Source organism: Schistocerca serialis, chromosome 5 (genome assembly GCF_023864345.2).
Source record: "Schistocerca serialis cubense isolate TAMUIC-IGC-003099 chromosome 5, iqSchSeri2.2, whole genome shotgun sequence".
Classification (NCBI taxonomy): domain Eukaryota; kingdom Metazoa; phylum Arthropoda; class Insecta; order Orthoptera; family Acrididae; genus Schistocerca; species Schistocerca serialis.
The window spans coordinates 57,940,963-57,962,451 of record NC_064642.1 but is presented as its reverse complement, the minus strand read 5'-3'; the positions used below and the strand labels follow the sequence as shown (position 1 = coordinate 57,962,451).

General features: G+C 40.0%; 1 protein-coding gene across 1 annotated transcript in view; it reads left to right on the top strand.

Moving 5' to 3' along the window:
* Positions 1-19,468, top strand: part of LOC126480996 (cancer-related nucleoside-triphosphatase homolog) — a 73,443-nt gene extending 53,975 nt beyond the window's left edge. The window contains exons 4-5 of the mRNA XM_050104442.1: positions 15,209-15,403; positions 19,313-19,468. Of these exons, the coding sequence (XP_049960399.1) occupies positions 15,209-15,403; positions 19,313-19,390 (273 nt within the window). The 3' untranslated portion in view covers positions 19,391-19,468. The remainder of the gene's footprint in view (positions 1-15,208; positions 15,404-19,312) is intronic.
* Positions 19,469-21,489: the final 2,021 nt, after the last annotated feature.

The window sequence follows — 21,489 nt, the reverse complement described above, 5'->3', positions numbered from 1 at the left end:
CAAATACAGACATTAGACCATTCTTGCATAGACCACCAAATAACGCACAAGTTGAAACAACAATAACAACTATCAACACAATCATACACAACAAAATAAATGAAAATACAACTATGGAAGAGTTACAACTACTGGTTTATATAGGAGCACTCACTACACTAAATATACACACTAGGCAGAGATCAGAACCAACCAACACACAGAAGAAACCCACAAAACCAGCATGGCAACACAGGCTACAGGTCATAATAGAAAAACTGAGAAAAGACATCGGACAGCTAACACAATTTATAAGGAATGAAATATCAGACAAAAAACGAAAAAGGTTAGGTAAAATCTCACAACAAGAAGTGATAGAGCAATCAGATGAAAAGAAGCAGAGATTACCAACATTGGCCAAACGACTTAGATGATACCAAAAAAATGAAAATAGAAGGAAACAAAACCAAACATTCAACACAAACCAAAAGAAATTTTACCAGACAGTAGATAACACACACATTAAAATAGACAATCCACCAAACATAACAGACATGGAACAGTTCTGGAGCAACATATGGTCAAACCCGGTACAACATAACAGGCATACTCGGTGGGTACAAGCAGAAACAGACACATACAAGATGAGACCACAAATGCCTGAAGTGATAATTTTGCAACATCAAGTCACCCGAGCAATTAATTCTACGCACAATTGGAAAGCCCCTGGAAAAGATAAAATAGCAAATTTCTGGCTAAAGAAGTTCACCTCAACACATTCACGTCTAACTAAATTATTTAACATGAATATAATAGAGGGAAACATTCCACGTGGGAAAAATATATCTAAAAACAAAGATGATGTGACTTACCAAACGAAAGTGCTGGCAGGTCGATAGACACACAAACAAACACAAACATACACACAAAATTCAAGCTTTCGCAACAAACGGGTGCTTCATCAGGAAAGAGGGAAGGAGAGGGAAGACGAAAGGATGTGGGTTTTAAGGGAGAGGGTAAGGAGTCATTCCAATCCCGGGAGCGGAAAGACTTACCTTAGGGGGAAAAAAGGACAGGTATACACTCACGCGCGCACGCGCGCGCACGCGCGCGCGCGCGCGCGCCCACACACACACACACACACACACACACACACACACACACACACACACACACATATATATATATATATATATATCTCCATCTGCACATACACAGACACAAGCAGACATGATGTCTTTCCCTCTCCTTCCCTCTTTGCTGATGAAGCAACCGTTTGTTGCGAAAGCTTGAATTTTGTGTGTATGTTTGTGTTTGTTTGTGTGTCTATCGACCTGCCAGCACTTTTGTTTGGTAAGTCACATCATCTTTGTTTTTAGATAAATTATTTAACAGTTACATTGCAGAGCCATACACATTCCCTGATACACTTACACATGGAATGACTTATCTGAAACCTAAAGATCAAGCAGACACAGCAAACCCTCTGAAGCCACTATCTAACATGCTAAATAATACAAATTATCGATATATGGGGAGAGATGAAGGTGTGAAAAAAGTCGAAAAAGTGTTGGTTTGAGATGAGCTATGTTGATCCTGTGCTGAACTTAGGTTGGTGAACAATGATGTGTACAAAGGTTAGGTAGTTGTGTTGCCTCCAAAACACGTTAAAGGGTGTAGAAATTCAGGAAAATTTCGAAAGTATCTAGGCGATACTTCAGTGAAGGTTAGCGTGCTTGTGTTTAGCGACTGTCTACCCCAATTTTGAGAGAGTAACTCTGATGGATAATTGTATTTCCTATTTCTTTCACTGAATTAATAAAAAACTCATTGAGTGTTTGAGGTGGGATATTAATTTTGTCTCCTGTGGCAGCACTTTTAGTTGTTTTCCAAGCTGTTTTGCATTTATTGGTGGAATTATGTATGCTGTTGGCATTGTAGGTTTCTTTAACTTGCAGGGTGGCTTTTTTTGTATTCATTCCTGCATTCCACATAGGCTGATTTGGCATAGTCAGACTTCATACAATTGTATATGTTGTACAGTAACAAAAGTTGTTTTTTTAGATCTGTCAGCTGTTTAGTGTACCACATATTTTGTATGTTTTGAGAGCTGAATTTATGGCTGCTGTCCATTATTTTTATTTTCTTTATGGGAATACTATGGTTAAATAGGGTCAAGAATGCATTAAAAAATCTATAAATACTATTTTGGCTGTCAGGTCATTGCCTGATGTGTAATGTCCATCAACACTACAATGGCTAAACCAGTCTCTGTCAGCAAGGGAATTAAGAAATGTGTTAATTTTATCCTGTTACAGGTCTGGTAATCACAACTGTTGGGACAGGTCTGTTTGTATTGCTCCTATTGAGGGGAATTTTACTTGCATAATTTAGAGATACAGAGTCATGGTCTGAGAATGGGAACACTTCAGCTTCACATGTGTTTTCAGTGGTCTTGAAGTTTACACAGATGTTATCTAAATATGCTTTGTTTCTTGTGGGCCTCTTATTGACATGATGTATATTGTATTGTCTTAGTAAGTTTTCCAGTTCTGCAACACTACTCTTACATTTAGTAACATCAAAATCAGCATTCAGATCACCTCCTATTGCAATATCATAGTGTAGCCATTTAATATTACTTAATTCACTCAGTAGCATGTCCATTTTTTCTAAAAATATGTTAATGCTTCCCTTTGGTGATCTATACAATGTATAGTATACATGGATACTACTATTAGCGTATGACTATTAATGATTATACCTGTAACTTCAATGTGCTGTTCATCACTCAAGGAATTAGGGCAAGTTTGGTTATTGTGCAATTGAGTGACTGGTTGGTATAAATTGCCACACCACCTCTAATGTGCTCTTTCCTGCAGAAGCTATTTACTACACTTAAGTTGTTAAATGTGGTAACTGCAAGTTCATTCTCATTAGCCCAGTGTTCACTCAGACAAAAAATATCATACTTGTTATCAATACCAAACTCATTTATGATAAGTTCTTTATCTTTCAGTCCTTGAATCTTAAGGTAACATATTTTAAGATCTACACTCTCATTGCTTACACATTTAACATTATAGTGATTGGTTTTCATCCTTTTACAAGGCTTATCTTTTGGATTTCTGCCTCTTGTTGCATTTTACTATAAAATTGTTCACTTGGAGTGGTAGCACATCTACTGATGTATGCTTACTCTTCCCTCCTTGTGATCATATTGTAGGTGAGGCTGCTATTACAGGAATTGATGGAATTGCTGTTATGGTGTGTGGAGGCAATGTTGTGGCATCTGGTGATTGTGGAGATGTGGTTGTTGCTTCTTCTTATGCTGCTGTTGAGTCTTGCTGATGCAGTGTGGTAGGTACTGATGCTGCTGCTGCTGCTGCTGCTGCTGCTGCTGTAGGCACTGTAATGCAACTGGTGACTGTGGAGATGTGGATGTTGCTTCATCTTCTGCTGCTGTTGAATCCTGTAGATGAAGTGTGGTAGGTGCTGCTGCTCCAGCATTTGTTATGTGTGTAGGTACAGTTGCTGCAGTTGCTGCTTCCACCTCTACTGCTGCTTTAGAAATAACCTTTTCTTCAGACTCTGGTCCTATTCAGCCACTGACCTTTCTGTTTGCAGCCCAGGTCTTTTTCCGTCCATCCATTGGTGAGTTATGACGATGTGTGTAACAGTTATCACTTACCAATTCTTTTTACTCTCCCTTGGTGTCACTCGTCTGTGTTTCCACCCAGATGGACTCTCTCCAAAGCTCATTGGGATGCTTTCACCACTGCTGTCGCCCTAGGCACCCCACCAAATGGAGGTATTGATGCAGTTGTCCAGAGCACATTGCAGCCATTCTGTCAGCATGTGGCACAGTGATCCCCTCTTTCTTCGGATCCGTCCATTGGAAGACATATCTTGGTGGACCCCTCAAATCGTCATGACTATTAAAGATCACAGGTGGGCTCTCCAACACCATAAGCGACATCCATCAATGAAGCACCTTATTGCCCTTAAACAGCTCCTTGCCCACGTCCACCATCTCATAAAAGACAGAAACGAGAATGCTGGGAGCAGTGTGTTACTGCCATTGAACCATGTATTCCTCTTTCACAGGTTTCTATGGACACTAGTACTCCACTGGTGTACCTGGTATCACTGTGACTGGTGATGTCTACCCTGAGGCAGACACTGTTGAACATTTTCATTTCATTATGGTCAAGCCTCTGGACCCGAGGATTATCAGCCTGCATTTCCTCAAACACTGCTGTTTTGACTTGCTTTAACATTTACTACACATCACCTGGAACGTTATAATGTTCCTTTCAGTAAGTGGGAATTCCTCGGTGCCCTAGCCATTTGTGCTAATATAGCTCCAGGGCCACAACACATCCACAGCCAACTACTCAAACACTTATGAGTGAATTACCAACATCACACCCTTGCCATTTTCAATAGTATCTGGAATGAGAATAAGTTCCTGTCTCAGCGGCGAGAAAGCACAATTGTCCAAGTTCTGAAACCGGGTAAATTCTCCCTTGAGATGGACAGCTATTGTCCAGTTAATCTCACTTATGTTCTCTGTAAGTTGCTTGAATGTATGATGAGCAACAGCTGTATGGTACCTTGAGACTTGGAATCTTTTGGCTCCATCCCAGCACAGTTTCCACTAAGGCCATTCTCTTGCTGAAAATTTGGTCTGCCTGGAGTCTGCTATTTAGTCAGCTTTTGCCTAGCTTCAACATCTTATTGCTGTCATCTTTGACTTGCATAGAGCTTACAACACTGCATGGAATCACCATATTTTTGCTCACTATTCTTTCCAGGTTCAAGTTGGTGCTTTTCACAGTACTCATATACAAGAGAATGGTGCCCCAAGGGTTCTGTATTGAGTGTGTCCCTGTTTCTAGTGGCTATTTATGGTCTAGCTGCAGCTGTGGGCTCTACAGTGTCACCCTCCCTGCATGCTAATGACATTTTTATCTGCTATTGCTCCTCAAGTGTGGGTATTGCTGAACACTTTGCATCACAAAAGCTGCACTTCTGGGCTCTCACTTGTGGCTTCCAAGACATGTGTCACACACTTATTTCACCATGGTAGTGTCCCTCCCCAACCAGAAGTCTAACACAAGGACCAAATGCTCATTGTGGTGAAGACTTATCATTTTTTGGGATTGGTCTTCAATACTCAGTTGACAAGGCTTCTCCATCTTTGCCAACTTAAGCAAACATGCTGGTCACACCTTAATACTCTTGACTGTCTCACTAACACCGGCTCGGGTGCAGACCACTCTACACTTTTGTGGCTCTACAAAGCTATGATCCTGTCATGTCTTGATTACTGAAGCCTGACATATGGCTCAGCATCACCTTCCGCATTGCAGATGCTGGACTCAGTATACCATTGTAGTGTCTGACTTGCAAGCAGCTCTAAGAACAGTCTACTCACAGAGGATGTCATCCCTCCCATACAAATCAGGCACCAACAGCTACTACTCATCCAAGCAATACACATTTGTTGTACCCCTGAATGTTTAAACTACTGTGTCCTTCTTCCTGGTAGAGATATATACCTCCCACAACTTAGGCTGAGGTCTGAAGTCATGATCACAGTTCACATACAGAGTCTGTGCTCTGAACTCCGTCTTTCTCCCTGTTGCCCCTTGTCAGAGAGAAATTTTGTGTGCCCCCATGGTGTGTACTCCACCCTCGGATCTGCCTCTACCTCTCCTTTGGACTGAAAGACTTAATAGCCCCTATGGCTTCTTTGCCACTTGTTCCTGGACATCCTTCACATATTTTCAGGCTCAGTGATAGTATACACCGATGGCTCTATGGTTGACAGATGAACTGGTTTTGCCTACACACCTGCAAGATGCAGTAAACTACTCTCCATGCCAAACAGATGCAGTGTATTCACAGCAGAATTGGTGGTCATTGCTCGAGCCTTCAGCCATCTTCATTCTTGCACTGTTGAATCATTCTTAATTGAGAGTGGGTCCTTGAGTAGTCTTCAGGCTGTCGACGAGTGCTACCCTCAGCACTCATTGGTTGTGACCACCCATGATCTCATAATGACCTTCATGGCCCTGGATGGTGAGTCATCTTTGTATGGACCCCTGGTCACGTTGGGATCCCAGGGAATGAACATGCTGACTGGCTACCAGGATGCTGACTTTGGAGAGAGGGGTATCGGAACCAGATCTTCAGTCAACTCTATTCCTACTTTTGTTGGAGGCTTGGACTGCAAATTGTTGTGCACTGTTTCCTCCAAATAAACTGTAAACCATAAAACAGAGTATGACTATGTGGCAGTCTTTCCTTCATGCTCCTCACAGGAAATCTACTGTCCTCCGTCGGCTTCCCAGAGGCCACACTTGGCTGGCCCACAGTCACATCCTCCAATGTGAGGATCCACTCTACTGTCAGTGTGATGCCCATCTTATGGTGACCCACATTCTACTGGACTACCCTGATTTGGCTACCTTACAGTGAAGCCTCAAACTTGCTAACATGCTACCTTTGGTGCCAGTGGATGATGCCAAAGTAGCTGATTTAGTTTTATGTTTTGCCCATGAAACTGGTTTTTACTCCTCTCTTTTACTTAGGAAACATTAACATCATGAGCCAATTGAGGGATTGGAGGGATGCCATGTCATTGCCTGCTCTGCCTCGAGGGGCCCATGGCTGCCCCTTCTCAGTGATCCAGCCTGGTTCCTGCCCTTCCCACCTTTTAAGTTCTTCTTAGTCTTTCACATCTATCATTGGTTGACAGACTTGTGATCATTGTTATCTTTCCTGAGATTTTATCTTGTCCATGTAGCTATTTTTCATGTGGTAATGGAGGGTGTGGAAGCACCAGTCAAATGCAAAGGCCCTGTCTCTGGTCACATAACATGCTCTGGGACCTCCAGCTGCTCTGTGGGTGGGGCAACTCTCCCTCCTTCACCCTTTTACCCCTTTCTCATTTCTACTTGCTTCTTTCTCTTTGTTTTCTTGATTCTTGGATACATTTGAATCCAACAGGATTTGTCTTTCCTCTCTGGGGACTATTCCTGGCTTGGCACACAAAGGGTTAAGGGACCAATTAGCTCACAGTTTGGTCCCTTTAACCCCATCACTCCATCCACCCATCATCAGTGCACCTGATGATGGCAAGTTGGTTGCTTGCCAAAATATTGTGCACATTCGACACTGGCATCGGCCTGTTCATCTGTAAACTATTTCATTATGAATTGTGCCAGGAGCAGTCAAAGAATGACATTTACCAGTCAGTCTCACACATCAAAAATAACATTGATCATTACTGCACAAACAGGTCTGTTCATGACCATGAAACAAGATATAGACTGAACTCATTTGCTGAGAAAGAATAGACATAAAACTCAAAACAGCATTTTGTATCAAGAAATAAAACTGTACAAAAATTTCCAAGGATGTTAAAGTTTACTAAAACAAATTTATTTAAAAGGCAGCTAAAAAGTTTCTGTTATGCAATATATTCTATACAGTGATAACAAAGAGTAGGAGTTTGGTAAAAAAAATTAAAATAATGATGATAATAATAACAATAATAATAATAATAATAATATAATGAAACATCTATCATTTCACATAACAGTTTCACACTATGTCCCCCCTCTTTTTTCCCCTAAAAACCTTATGCCCTAAGCTATGCAATGTATATTACTACTCGTAACACCTTAGCCTCTTTCTGATCCCAACGTCTTACTCATTACAGAGGGATGATGACTCAGTTTTTCAGGCTAGCAAATGGGAAGTTGCAGCACACAAAATGGAAACCAAACATTGTCACTATGGTCCTGAAGTCAGCTGATAGTATGTAGTGACCGAGAGTGAGAAATGGATGAACAGCGGAGCACTGCCATTTTATGTTATTAAATAAATTCTTTGCTAAACAGTACTGCACAGTAGGGATAAATCAAATGAGGTAGCACTGTTTTAAACAGACTGTCTTTGTATTAAGGATGGTGGAGGCTCCGGTCTTCATCAGCCATCTTGATTTAGGTTTTCTGTGGTTTCCCTAAATTACTTCAGGCAGGTGCCAAGATGGTTCCTACTTTAAACTCACAGATGATCACCTGTCTCATCCTTGTCAAACAAGATCTGTAATTACTACCACCACCGCCACTTGTAACATCTTCCCCCTCACCTTCTCATAAATATGCCGTATCTACTGTGGAGTTTATCAGGTATGCTGTAATGCCTATCCCTAATAATGATTCTGTTGACCATCAAGATGATAAAATAAAATATAATTCCATACTGATTACTGTCTTTGTATTCCTTACTTGCAATTTCTACTCTCAGGCTTCAGTTATGATACTGATCTTGCTATAACATACCTGACACAATGTACCATGTTATGCTCTTAATTCAGATACCGTAAAGCTTTGTCACTCTCACATTTAATCTGAAGCTTCCTAGAGCATCTGTAGTTAGATTTGCAATTAATTTCTAAAAATTGTTACTCTTTGTTTCAGCAGCACACTGTCTTACTGCTTCTGTCTTCCACACTGCAGATATAACCATGTAATAAATGTTTACAATTTGTCCTGATCACAAACTCCATGAAATTCAGTATAGAAATAACATTCCAAGGTGGTTCTTATAAGGTCACAGTCTTTTTATATATTACTGGTGTTCCATGATAAGGCCCCTCATATAATGGAAATAATTTACCCGTATTTACTCGAATCTAAGCCGCACCTAAAAAATGAGACTCGAAATAAAGGGAAAAAAAAAAAATTCACGAATCTAAGCCACACCTGAAATTTGAGACTCGAAATTCAAGGAGATAGAAAAGTTTTAGGCCGCACCTCCAAATCGAAACAAAGTTGGTCCATTGTAATATGAGACACAATTTAGGTCGAATGAATGACGATACACCTACAGTAGTTTGGTTCGTCGTAAGCTTAGCAGTTAAGCTTTACCAGGTAATCCTTGCTATGCGTCAGGTGCTCCGTCCGTATTTATACGGGTACCCTTCCTTTTTCACGTGCTTCGTCTGGTTTGAATCGATTGCTTATTTTGCTTTGATCTGATAAGTGCCGTTTTCTTTGTTATAGGAGTTTACGTCACTCTAAGCTGAAAATGCATTACTGTACTGTGTCATGCATTGTTTGTCGCATTCTTATAGTGTGTGTTTACGGCCTGTCGCCGCTTGCGGCATGGCTTGCTTTTCTGCGCGCTACTGCCGCTTACAATAAAAAAAAAAAAAAAAAAACGAGAGAGGAATCATCTCATTAGCGAAACAATGGCAAGAGACTGCTATTTGTTGTTACTTACACTGCTGCTTTCTTTGATAATGATCAACAAGAACCAAATAATAGACTGCGTATGATAGAACATGTTCTGAACGAGAGTTAGGCGAAAATTTTTCTCCGTTTGAAAATCTTTGCGGCCGCTTCTTTAGTACATCAAATTCTGCACAGAAATTAGAGTCATCTTAGATTTAAAAATCTTGTCAGTTGCCGTGCTTCATTTCTGACCGTATCACTAAATATTTCGAATTTAAACATGACACGATACGTATATTCTTCCGCGTTTGCTGTTGTCTCACTCTAGTTTCGTAGTTTATTAGGCAGACAGGATTTAAATGAGATAGCAGCAAACACGAAAGAATACATGGCAAAATGTTTATGTTCGTATTATTCTTATGGCAAAGAGAATACTGTATGTGATTCACATTTCATCAGGTTACTATTAGCAACCGTCTCTTCTCACAGGTAGGAAAAAATTCAGAACGTAGAGTTGGCCATATTGACAAGCATCCCAAACAGTCTTGCCAGTCGGATTTTCGTAGTACATTGAAATTCTGCTACTTTCGAAGATGAACAATACGGAATTTGTATTTACGTCGTTGTATAATCTATGAAAATGTAGTGGTTGAAACTCGGGGCGGAGAAAAAAAAGCTCGTCTTCCACCTTTTTTTAAATTTATTTACTGACCCAGAGGTTTTGGCCCCAGTAGTTATCTTAGTTCCTACAAAGCATGCCTGTGTATAATAGCCCTACATAATACATATATTCAACGGCAGAAGTTAGTTGTGGCGGCACCTACCAACATTTTGCAGAACTTCCGCTTGCTTTGCACTCGATTCTAAGCCGCAGGTGGTTTTTTGGATTACAAAAACCGGAAAAAAGTGCGGCTTAGATTCGAGTAAATACGGTAACTTCTTTTCTTACAGGTTCTAACTAAAATCAAATTATCACTTCAAAATTAGATTCTGGTACCTGCTCTCATCTGATTTCTGTTCTCTGCTTCAGGTTTTTTTTTTTTAACTATTGGTCCAAAACTCTCTCATCATTTAATTCTTCCCCAGTGACCTATAAAAACCATATTAGTCTCCATACAACCAAAAAGAATTATGGAAATCACTTCATATTCTCTAACAAAAATATTTATGTTGTAGTTAGCACAGATGTAATATTTTAAAGTAGTATTATCTTTACTCATATCCGCTGACCATAAAAAGTTACATTACACACCAGTGAACACCTATGCTTTTAGCATTTCTCATTGCTGTCTGATACACATTTATCTCATGATATTAGTTCCATGCCCTTTCAAAATTCATCATTTCTAAACCACATACAAAGGACGTGGGTTTTAAGGGAGAGGGTAAGGAGCGGAAAGACTTACCTTAAGGGGAAAAAAGGACAGGTACACACACACACACACACACACACACACACACACACACACACACACTCGTACCTCACCTGTCATTCAACAACATCTTTGACTCTGTACTTCTGCCTCGACTGACATCTCTGCCCAACCTCTTTGCATTTACATATATCTGCCTGTGTGTATATACAGCGTGTTTCAAAAATGACCGGTATATTTGAAACGGCAATAAAAACTAAACGAGCAGCGATAGAAATACACCGTTTGTTGCAATATGCTTGGGACAACAGTACATTTTCAGGCGGACAAACTTTCGAAATTACAGTAGTTACAATTTTCAACAACAGATGGCGCTGCAAGTGATGTGAAAGATATAGAAGACAACGCAGTCTGTTGGTGCGCCATTCTGTACGTCGTCTTTCTGCTGTAAGCGTGTGCTGTTCACAACGTGCAAGTGTGCTGTAGACAACATGGTTTATTCCTTAGAACAGAGGATTTTTCTGGTGTTGGAATTCCACCGCCTAGAACACAGTGTTGTTGCAACAAGACGAAGTTTTCAACGGAGGTTTAATGTAACCAAAGGACCGAAAAGCGATACAATAAAGGATCTGTTTGAAAAATTTCAACGGACTGGGAATGTGACGGATGAACGTGCTGGAAAGGTAGGGCGACCGCGTACGGCAACCACAGAGGGCAACGCGCAGCTAGTGCAGCAGGTGATCCAACAGCGGCCTCGGGTTTCCGTTCGCCGTGTTGCAGCTGCGGTCCAAATGATGCCAACGTCCACGTATCGTCTCATGCGCCAGAGTTTACATCTCTATCCATACAAAATTCAAACGCGGCAACCCCTCAGTGCCGCTACCATTGCTGCACAAGAGACATTCGCTAACAATATAGTGCACAGGATTGATGACGGCAATATGCATGTGGGCAGCATTTGGTTTACTGACGAAGCTTATTTTTACCTGGACGGCTTCGTCAATAAACAGAACTGGCGCATATGGGGAACCGAAAAGCCCCATGTTGCAGTCCCATCGTCCCTGCATCCTCAAAAAATACTGGTCTGGGCTGCCATTTCTTCCAAAGGAATCATTGGCCCATTTTTCAGATCCGAAACGATTACTGCATCACGCTATCTGGACATTCTTCATGAATTTGTGGTGGTACAAACTGCCTTAGACGACAATGCGAACACATCGTGGTTTATGCAAGATGGTGCCCGGCCACATCGCACGGCCGACGTCGTTAATTTCCTGAATGAATATTTCGATGATCGTGTGACTGCTTTGGGCTATCCGAAACATACAGGAGGCGGCGTGGATTGGCCTCCCTATTCGCCAGACATGAACCCCTGTGACTTCTTTCTGTGGGGACACTTGAAAGAACAGGTGTACCGCCAGAATCCAGAAACAATTGAACAGCTGAAGCAGTACATCTCATCTGCATGTGAAGCCATTCCACCAGACACGTTGTCAAAGGTTTCGGGTAATTTCATTCAGAGACTACGCCATATTATTGCTACGCATGGTGGTTATGTGGAAAATATCGTACTATAGAGTTTCCCAGACCGCAGCGCCATCTGTTGTTGAAAATTGTAACTACTGTAATTTCGAAAGTTTGTCTGCCTGAAAATGTACTGTTGTCCCAAGCATATTGCAACAAACGGTGTATTTCCATCACTGCTCGTTTAGTTTTTATTGCCGTTTCAAATACACCGGTCATTTTTGAAACACCCTGTATATATATAAAAACAAAGATGATGTGACTTACCAAATGAAAGTGCTGGCAGGTCGACAGACACACAAACAAACACAAACATACACACAAAATTCAAGCTTTCGCAACAAACTGTTGCCTCATCAGGAAAGAGGGAAGGAGAGGGAAAGACGAAGGGATGTGGGTTTTAAGGGAGAGGGTAAGGAGTCATTCCAATCCCGGGAGCGGAAAGACTTACCTTAGGGGGAAAAAAGGACGGGTATACACTCGCACACACATACATATACAGACACAAGCAGACATATTTAAAGACAAAGAGTTTGGGCAGAGATGTCAGTCGAGGCAGAAGTGCAGAGGCAAAGATGTTGTTGAATGACAAGTGAGGTATAAGTGGCGGCAACTTGAAATTAGCGGAGATTGAAGCTTGGTGGATAACGGGAAGAGAGGATGTATTGAAGAGCAAGTTCCCATCCCCGGAGTTCGGATAGGTTGGTGTTAGTGGGAAGTATCCAGATAAACCGGACGGTGTAACACTGTGCCAAGATGTGCTGGCCGTGCACCAAGGCATATTTAGCCACAGGGTGATCCTCATTACCAACAAACACTGTCTGCCTGTGTCCATTCATGCGAATGGACAGTTTGTTGCTGGTCATTCCCACATAGAATGCATCACAGTGTAGGCAGGTCAGTTGGTAGATCACGTGGGTGCTTTCACACGTGGATCTGCCTTTGATCGTGTACACCTTTTGGGTTACAGGACTGGAGTAAGTGGTGGTGGTGGGAGGGTGCATGGGACAGGTTTTACACCGGGGGCAGTTACAAGGGTAGGAGTCAGAGAGTAGGGAAGGTGGTTTGGGGATTTCATAGGGATGAACCAAGAGGTTACGAAGGTTAGGTGGATGGCGGAAAGACACTCTTGGTGGAGTGGGGAGGATTTCATGAAGGATGGATCTCATTTCAGGGCAGGATTTGAGGAAGTCGTATCCCTGCTGGAGAGCCACATTCAGAATCTGATCCAGTCCCGGAAAGTATCCTGTCACAAGTGGGGCACTTTTGTGGTTCTTCTGTGGGAGGTTCTGGGTTTGAGAGGATGAGGAAGTGGCTCTGGTTATTTGCTTCTGTACCAGGTCGGGAGGGTAGTTGCGGGATGTGAAAGCTGTTGTCAGGTTGTTGGTGTAATGCTTCAGGGATTCCGGACTGGAGCAGATTCGTTTGCCATGAAGACCTAGGCTGTAGGGAAGGGACCGTTTGATGTGGAATGGGTGGCAGCTGTCGTAATGGAGGTACTGTTGCTTGTTGGTGGGTTTGATGTGGACGGACGTGTGAAGCTGGCCATTGGACAGATGGAGGTCAACATCAAGGAAAGTGGCATGGGATTTGGAGTAGGACCAGATGAATCTGATGGAACACAAAGGAGTTGAGGTTGGAGAGGAAATTCTGGAGTTCTTCTTCACTGTGAGTCCAGATCATGAAGATGTCATCAACAAATCTGTACCAAACTTTGGGTTGGCAGGCCTGGGTAACCAAGAAGGCTTCCTCTAAGCGACCCATGAATAGGTTGGCGTTCCGCTCCCGGGATTGGAATGACTCCTTACCCTCTCCCTTAAAACCCACATCCTTTCGTCTTTCCCTCTCCTTCCCTCTTTCCTGATGAGGCAACAGTTTGTTGCGAAAGCTTGAATTTTGTGTGTATGTTTGTGTTCGTTTGTGTGTCTGTTGACCTGCCAGCACTTTCATTTGGTAAGTCACATCATCTTTGTTTTTAGATATATTTTTCCTACGTGGAATGTTTCCCTCTATTATAACTATATATATATATATGGTTATAATAGAGGGAAACATTCCACGTAGGAATGTCGACCTGCCAGCACTTTCATTTGCATGCTTGTGTCTGTATATGTGTGGATGGATATATGTGTGTGTGTGTGTGTGTGTGTGTGTGTGTGAGTGTATACCCGTCCTTTTTTCCCCCCTAAGGTAAGTCTTTCCGCTCCCGGGATTGGAATGACTCCTTACCCTCTCCCTTAAAACCCAAATCCTTTCGTCTTTCCCTCTCCTTCCCTCTTTCCTGACGAGGCAACCATTGATATTCATATCGTGTGTGTGTGTGTGTGTGTGTGTGTGTGTGTGTGTGCGCGCGGGCGCGCGCGCGCGCGCGCGCGCCTTTCGTCTTTCCTTCTCCTTCCCTCTTTCCTGACGAGGCAACCGTTGATATTCATATTGTGTGTGTGTGTGTGTGTGTGTGTGTGTGTGTGTGTGTGTGTCCCCTTTCGAATTTCCCTCTCCTTCCCTCTTTCCTGATGAAGCAACCTTGGGTTGCGAAAGCTTGAAATTTGTGTGTGTGTTTTTTATTGTCTCTATCAACACAACGCTTTCGTTTGGTAAGTTACAGCATCTTTGTTTTTATATATAATTGTTGTTATTATTATTATTATTATTATTAATTATTATTATTAAGCAGATGGTCATAATGTTTAGGATGTATACTACCTGATGTTTTCTGCATGGTGATAACTGCACCACTAAGTGGACGACAGCTGTCAGTATAGACGAACTGTTTTGTATCCATACATCCACACTTAACAACTGACCTGCTGCCCAAGGGAAAATAAGCATTAAGGTCTTCTCTGTGTACTTGGATGTACTAACAAGCTTAGAAACATATGACTCATAATAGCTATGATTATTAGTCAGCAAAAGATGTAAATACTGATGTAATGTTGTTCAATACACCATCCTCACTTGCCATTAGAAATATCTGTGTTTATCCCCATCACACCATGTATACAGAAGTAATACAAGATTTTTAACGTGAACTTTTGCCTGTTTTAGTGAGTGTCATGTATGGATTTTTATGATTGATTCTAGGGACGGCCTGGTCATGTTTTGGTAGTTGATGAAATTGGGAAAATGGAGCTATTTTCAAAAAAGTTTAAAGACTGTGTTTCTGCTGCATTTAGTTCACCAAAAGCCACAATTTTGGGAACAATTCCAATTGCTAAACAGCGGCCTATTCAGTTTGTTGAAGAGTTGCGCACACGTCCAGATGTTAAAGTAATAACAGTAAGTAAGGTGACAGCACTGTTGTTTTGTGTAGGATAATGATACCTGGAACAAAAGAGAAATACTTCTTTGATGTTCTGAAACACATGTTTATTTGCTACCAAGAACTGACAGAATTCATTTCTTGTTTCTATGACATTAATGTTTTTCCTAGGATTTAACATTAATTTCGTCTCCCAGTTACCCTTAAGCATTCTTTTAGTTTCATTTCGGCTGTCTAATTTTTCATTATAATATAAGTTTATCTCCTCAAGTTTAGATGTACTGATGAAGTTATTAACAGCAAGAATATATCTCTGTGAAGTTGCCCCAGTTGTTAAAATTTTTGATATTTTCATTATAAGGGATCATAGTAGATTTTCTTTCCATAAATGGATTATGATGATAAATGATCAAGTGCTTGGAAACATTGTGTCTTTTTTAAGTTATATTCGATTATGAGATGTTGGAAGCATTTACTATCATTACATATACATTTAAAGGACACATCAAACAATGGAAATCCAGGATGGAATGTAACAATATTATGAGAAGGAAAGTTTCTAGTAACCATATAACAGAGATGCTGAGTCGCATATAGGCTCAACAAAAAAAAGACTGCAGTCTCAGTGTGGTTTCAATTGTGTGAGACTGCAGTCGTGTGTGTGAGTTGCGTTTTGTGTGTGTCCGCGCGCGCGTGTGCGTGCGTGCATGCATGCATGCATGCATGCATGCATGCATGCGTGCATGCATGCATGCATGCATGCGCGCGTGCACTTATGCATGTGTTTGTGTGCGTGTGTGTGTATCTGTTGTTGACAAAGGCCATTGACCAAAAGCTTAAAGTGTGAAACTCTTTTTGTGCGTGCGTGCGTGCGTGCGTGCGCTTATGCATGTGTTTGTGTGCGTGTGTGTGTATCTGTTGTTGACAAGGGCCATTGACCGAAAGCTTAAAGTGTGAAACTCTTTTTGTGCGTGCGTGCGTGCGTGCGTGCATGCATGCGCGCGTGCGCTTATGCATGTGTTTGTGTGCATGTGTGTGTATCTGTTGTTGACAAAGGCCATTGACCGAAAGCTTTAAGTGTGAAACTCTTTTTGTTGTACCTATCTGCAACTTAGCATCTCCACTATATGGTGAGTAGCAACTTTCCGTCTCATAATTTAGAGGAAACATATTACTCAAAAATGTACACGAATCTGGAATTTTAACACTGTGGCACTGCTAGTGAATTAATTCTGTACTAAGTAAAATACTGACTAAAGCCTATAAAGCATTTTATGTAGCAAGGCCAATTCGACAAGATCTGGTTAAAACTGCTACTATAAAATTTCATCTTAATATGACATTCCCTGCTAAATGATAGTCGTGGATATTACTATGAAATTAAAAAGACATGGGTGAATCCTTAATGTAACACAGTGAAAACGATTCAGAGGACGCATCTGTAAGCAACATGGTACACAGCCTCATCTGCTGTGATAAAACAGTTGCATTGCTGTAGACATTCTACATCCTAAAAGCCCTCCTTCAGAATGGTATTTATGAAACATGATGTGTCAATGACTGAATGAGTACATGAATGCAAGACAGTGAAATAATTGAAGATCGCATCTTAGATTATTGACAGATGATATCACAGTCAAGAAAGTCTACGTATACCAGGCAGGTTTTCACACTTTTTGCCAGTTTTTATTTTCGTCTAGAGTACAAAGAAGGCAAAAAGTTTCACATGAAATGCAGCACATTATGTTTGTGTTCTTAGGCATGACCATGGAAATAGGTTCTGTCGGAACCTATGCAGTATGTTCAAGCTTCTTTTTGCTGTCTTCTGTAACAGGTCTAATTTAGTTTCAGGAAGTAGGTCCCCTAAGTGGAACGTCTGTGTCAGAAACATTCTGTAGAAGTTCAATATTTTAAAGTGCAGTGGTAAAAAGAGTTAAATGAAAGGTGCAGTAAACATACACAAAGAGGGAGAATTTTTGTTGTATATTCAGCATGCAAAAATGAATTGATCATATGGCATCATTGACCAGGATGTATCATGCAGGTTCGGCTGCCAAATGCAAGTCTTATTTCAGTCAGTGCCACATTGGATGACTTGCAGTAGATGATGAGGATGAAATTATGCGATCATGATGACAATCCAACACCCAGTCCATGAGTGGAGAAAATATCCGATCCGGCCGGTAATCGAACCCGGCCCGGTATATGGGAGGCAAGCATTTTACCACCTAGCTAAGCAGGCAGACATATTCAAAATAAATAACACATGCAACACCAGTGTGTTTACTTAACAGATTATTATCACCATCATGTTTCCCAAAAAAATTTTGTCTTTTATGAATGTTTGAGTCAGGTCTGGAGACGATACACCCAATAACCTAATGATTGTGGTGGTTGCTTGTGATAAGCAAGAAATAAGGTTTCAAGTCCCAGTCACTATACATTCTTTTCTCATTTTATTTGCTGTAGTCTCTTATTTTATATTAAATGTTCATTTAATCAACATTGTGAGCTGTCTGTAAAACAACTAATTCTTGGTGAATAAAAAACATAACTATACGGAAGAAATCTGCATAGATTCAACAGTTATTGAGGCTGCAGGCACTGAACAGTGACAAAATCGCATTGTATATTACTGGAGGAAAGTTTTAAATAGTTAATATAAGGTGAAAGCAAATGTTCAGCAAAACTTTTGATTGCAACACACTATTCGATATTTCTAGAAAGATGATGTCCGTGTTCATCTATTAAAGATAATCACCCTTTAATGCTTTAGTGGAATCTATCAGTTTGGTAAGAAATTAAAACACTAATTTGGGATTAAACATGTTTTATAAAGTGTGTGTGTGTGTGTGTGTGTGTGTTTGTGTAAACTCGTACTTTGTTCCAGATTTTGTTTTTGTTTACTATCCATCACTCAATATTGCCACTATACAGTAAGTGAATATCTTTTCTGATTCTGTAGTAAATATTGCACTCAAGATTTTCCAGTACTGTATGTTTTTAACATTTCATAGTCTTGTACTTATGAGATGTAATAGTAGAGATGTGTAATCCCAAGTCACTATCCAGTATGTATAAACAGTGTATTTTTGTTAAAAACAAGATTCAATGCCTTTACAGTCTGCTTTTGGTTTTCTCTTTCATTTGTCTGTTTTATGAAATTCACTATATTAATTTAAGAATATCTTCCATGATATGTAATCAGTTTCTCAAATGTGAAGCTTCATAAGTATCTCCTTTTACTTTTTATCCATGAATTAAATACTGTACCCAACATTCTCTACATCCCGTTTTAATGCTGTTTTCCATTTCTTTTATGTTCAGCCTAAAGGTTATATGAAATCATTGAACTTTAAGATTGTTGTTGCTTTCCCTTTCACTTTTACTTTTACTGCAAATTCCATTGATGTTAAAAATTACCTGTTAAACTTGCAGGGTAGAGAGTGACATTTACTTGTTTTTAAGTAATTATTTTTCTAGATTTCTCATTTTTCTGTTTTTATTTCTGTTTCTTGATTTTAATAAATACTGTGCATTGCTTCCGTATATCAACTGAATGAAAGTGAATGGAATGAAATTAATGGAGTCAACACATAAAATAAGATCAGTGAATACGGAATGTTATGAAGTGATATCAGCGAATACCAGTCAGGAATGCTGAGCTTTCTACATAATGAATTCTTCATTACAAATGAAAATGGATTCCACCCTGGGATTTGAACCAATATATCCTGCTTTTCACAAGTTGTTGTTTTAACCATTAAGCTATCTGATTCTGTGTCCTAAGCGGTCAGAACTAATTTCTATGTCCCTAATTGCCACTTAGCACTTTGTTAAGATATGTGGTGAACTGTTTTCTTAGTATTCTTAATAGTTGAATAGTGGTGCATAAATATTACATTTTGCATATATTTATGTTTCAGGTTGATTACAACAATAGAAATGATCTTGAAAATGAAATATCTGAGATGCTGATATCTGCATTGAAAACAGTACCCTGAAATGTAAATGTGTGTTGGATGTTTGTAATAAATAATTTACATTATACAAAAATTTGTGTCTCTTATTTCAGGATTAAAATTTTCAGTGTCTGTACAATAAAGAAGTTCTTGTACAATTAACCTCTTTAATTTCATTGTTTTAGTTGTTACCTTTTGTTGGCAACAGTATTCTAAATAATAGCTAATATAATTCAACACCTAGAACTACAGATAACGCTGAACCACGAACATTATCTGCAGAACACTTAGAGGGGCTACCATCATTATTCAAATGCTAGAAAGCAGTGAAACACCAACTTCGTAATCAGAAGTGAATGTTTCCATGGAATTCCAGGTAAATGAACACTAAATAAATTGTCACAATAAATAAAATGTTGGTGCACTTTTTTTCTTATTTTTTAATAGCAAAGCTTTCTATTTCAAGGCTTAAAGAGAAAAGTGAAGATATCGGAACAGCTTCCTTTGAAATTTTTGACACTCTGATGGTTATTTGTGCAGTAAATTGTCAATTATATTTTATGTGAAATAAATGTTAGTTGCAGTTTATTTTAATGTAGTGTAATTTCGCTGTGCACATTGTGTTAAGAAAATAATATTTTCACTTTACATTTAGCAATCCTGAATTCTCAAGTCAACTGCCATAACAACTGCATTGCACACCCGAACATTAGAACTGTGTGCTGGAATGTTAAAACACACTTTGTGTACTGCAGTGGTAAAACACATTTTATGTAAGTTTTTGTGTCAACCACAAACTGCTTACGATGATCTCATCTTGTAATCAATGCCTACCACAACACGTACAGAATCCTGCAGAGACTAACCTACCAGTATCATATGTGATCCTTAGTCCAGTTACAGTAAAATGTCCACATTTCTGGTTGGACCATCCAGTTCTACAGTTCACCCAACCTGAGACCAAATTTATGTTGACCTACATAATCTCGGTCAAGACGGAATATAGGGTGTCCTAGGAGGAATGTTCAATATTTAGGGATATGACAGGAATGCTCATTTGAAACAAAAAGCTTCATATGGACATTTTCCCTATTCCAAATTTTTTCCAATATAGGAGACACTTAATGTACATTAGTTTTCGGGCTAGTGGCAAGCACATATGTGCCTTACTCTTTGACATTTAATTCTAGCCCAACTTATCTCATTGCTATCAATGTCTTTCTTCAGGATGTCTTTCTGCTATTAAACTAGCATGTTGAGCATGCTGTTATCCATGATGAGTTGTGAGTAAAGTACTGAGGGGGACTGAGAATGTATCAGAGAGAAGCATCAGTTAACTGAGTTTGTACACACACTGGCTAAAATGCCACCCATCTACGCTAATGAGGAATATACAGATATGACACACATGTACAGCTTCTGCAGTGGTAGTTCTCCTACTGCTTTCAAAGACTACCATCAGCACTTTCTTACACATTGAATTCCTGATCAAAGAGTGTTTACCAAAGTTTCCAGTACATTCCATGAATCAGGTATTCTTCCCAAGTTTCTATTTTTCTTCAGAATGCGTCATTCTAGAACCTGTGCAGGAATAACAACACATTGTTGAAATAGTGCAGCATAGTCTAGCACACAGCAACTATCTGCACATATCAATGTCCCACAAATATGTGTATGGCAAACATTACACATGGAAAACTTGTACCCATTTCACATACAGTATCTATATAATCTTCACATTGGTGACAGTGCCACACACCTTGAATTTTGTCGCTTGTTGTATGACAATTGTTAATTGCTTCCATTAATACTATTTACTGATGAAGCCACAGTTACAAGGAATGGAATCAATAACACACACAATAATCACCAGTGGTCACAGGACGACCAACACGCTACAGTGGAAACCTGTTTCCAAGTTCGTTTTTCGACCAGTGTGTGGTGTCATATGGTAGGTAATATGTTGATAGGTCCAGTCATTTTAGAATAGAGAAATAGGGAAATATCCACATGGACTGCAATGTGCTTCAAGCAAGACGCTGTCCTTCCACATTTTACCAGAAACATGAGGGGATATCTCAGCTGCACTTACCTTAGTCACTTGATTGTTCATAGTAGTACAATCAACTGCCCACAAAGAT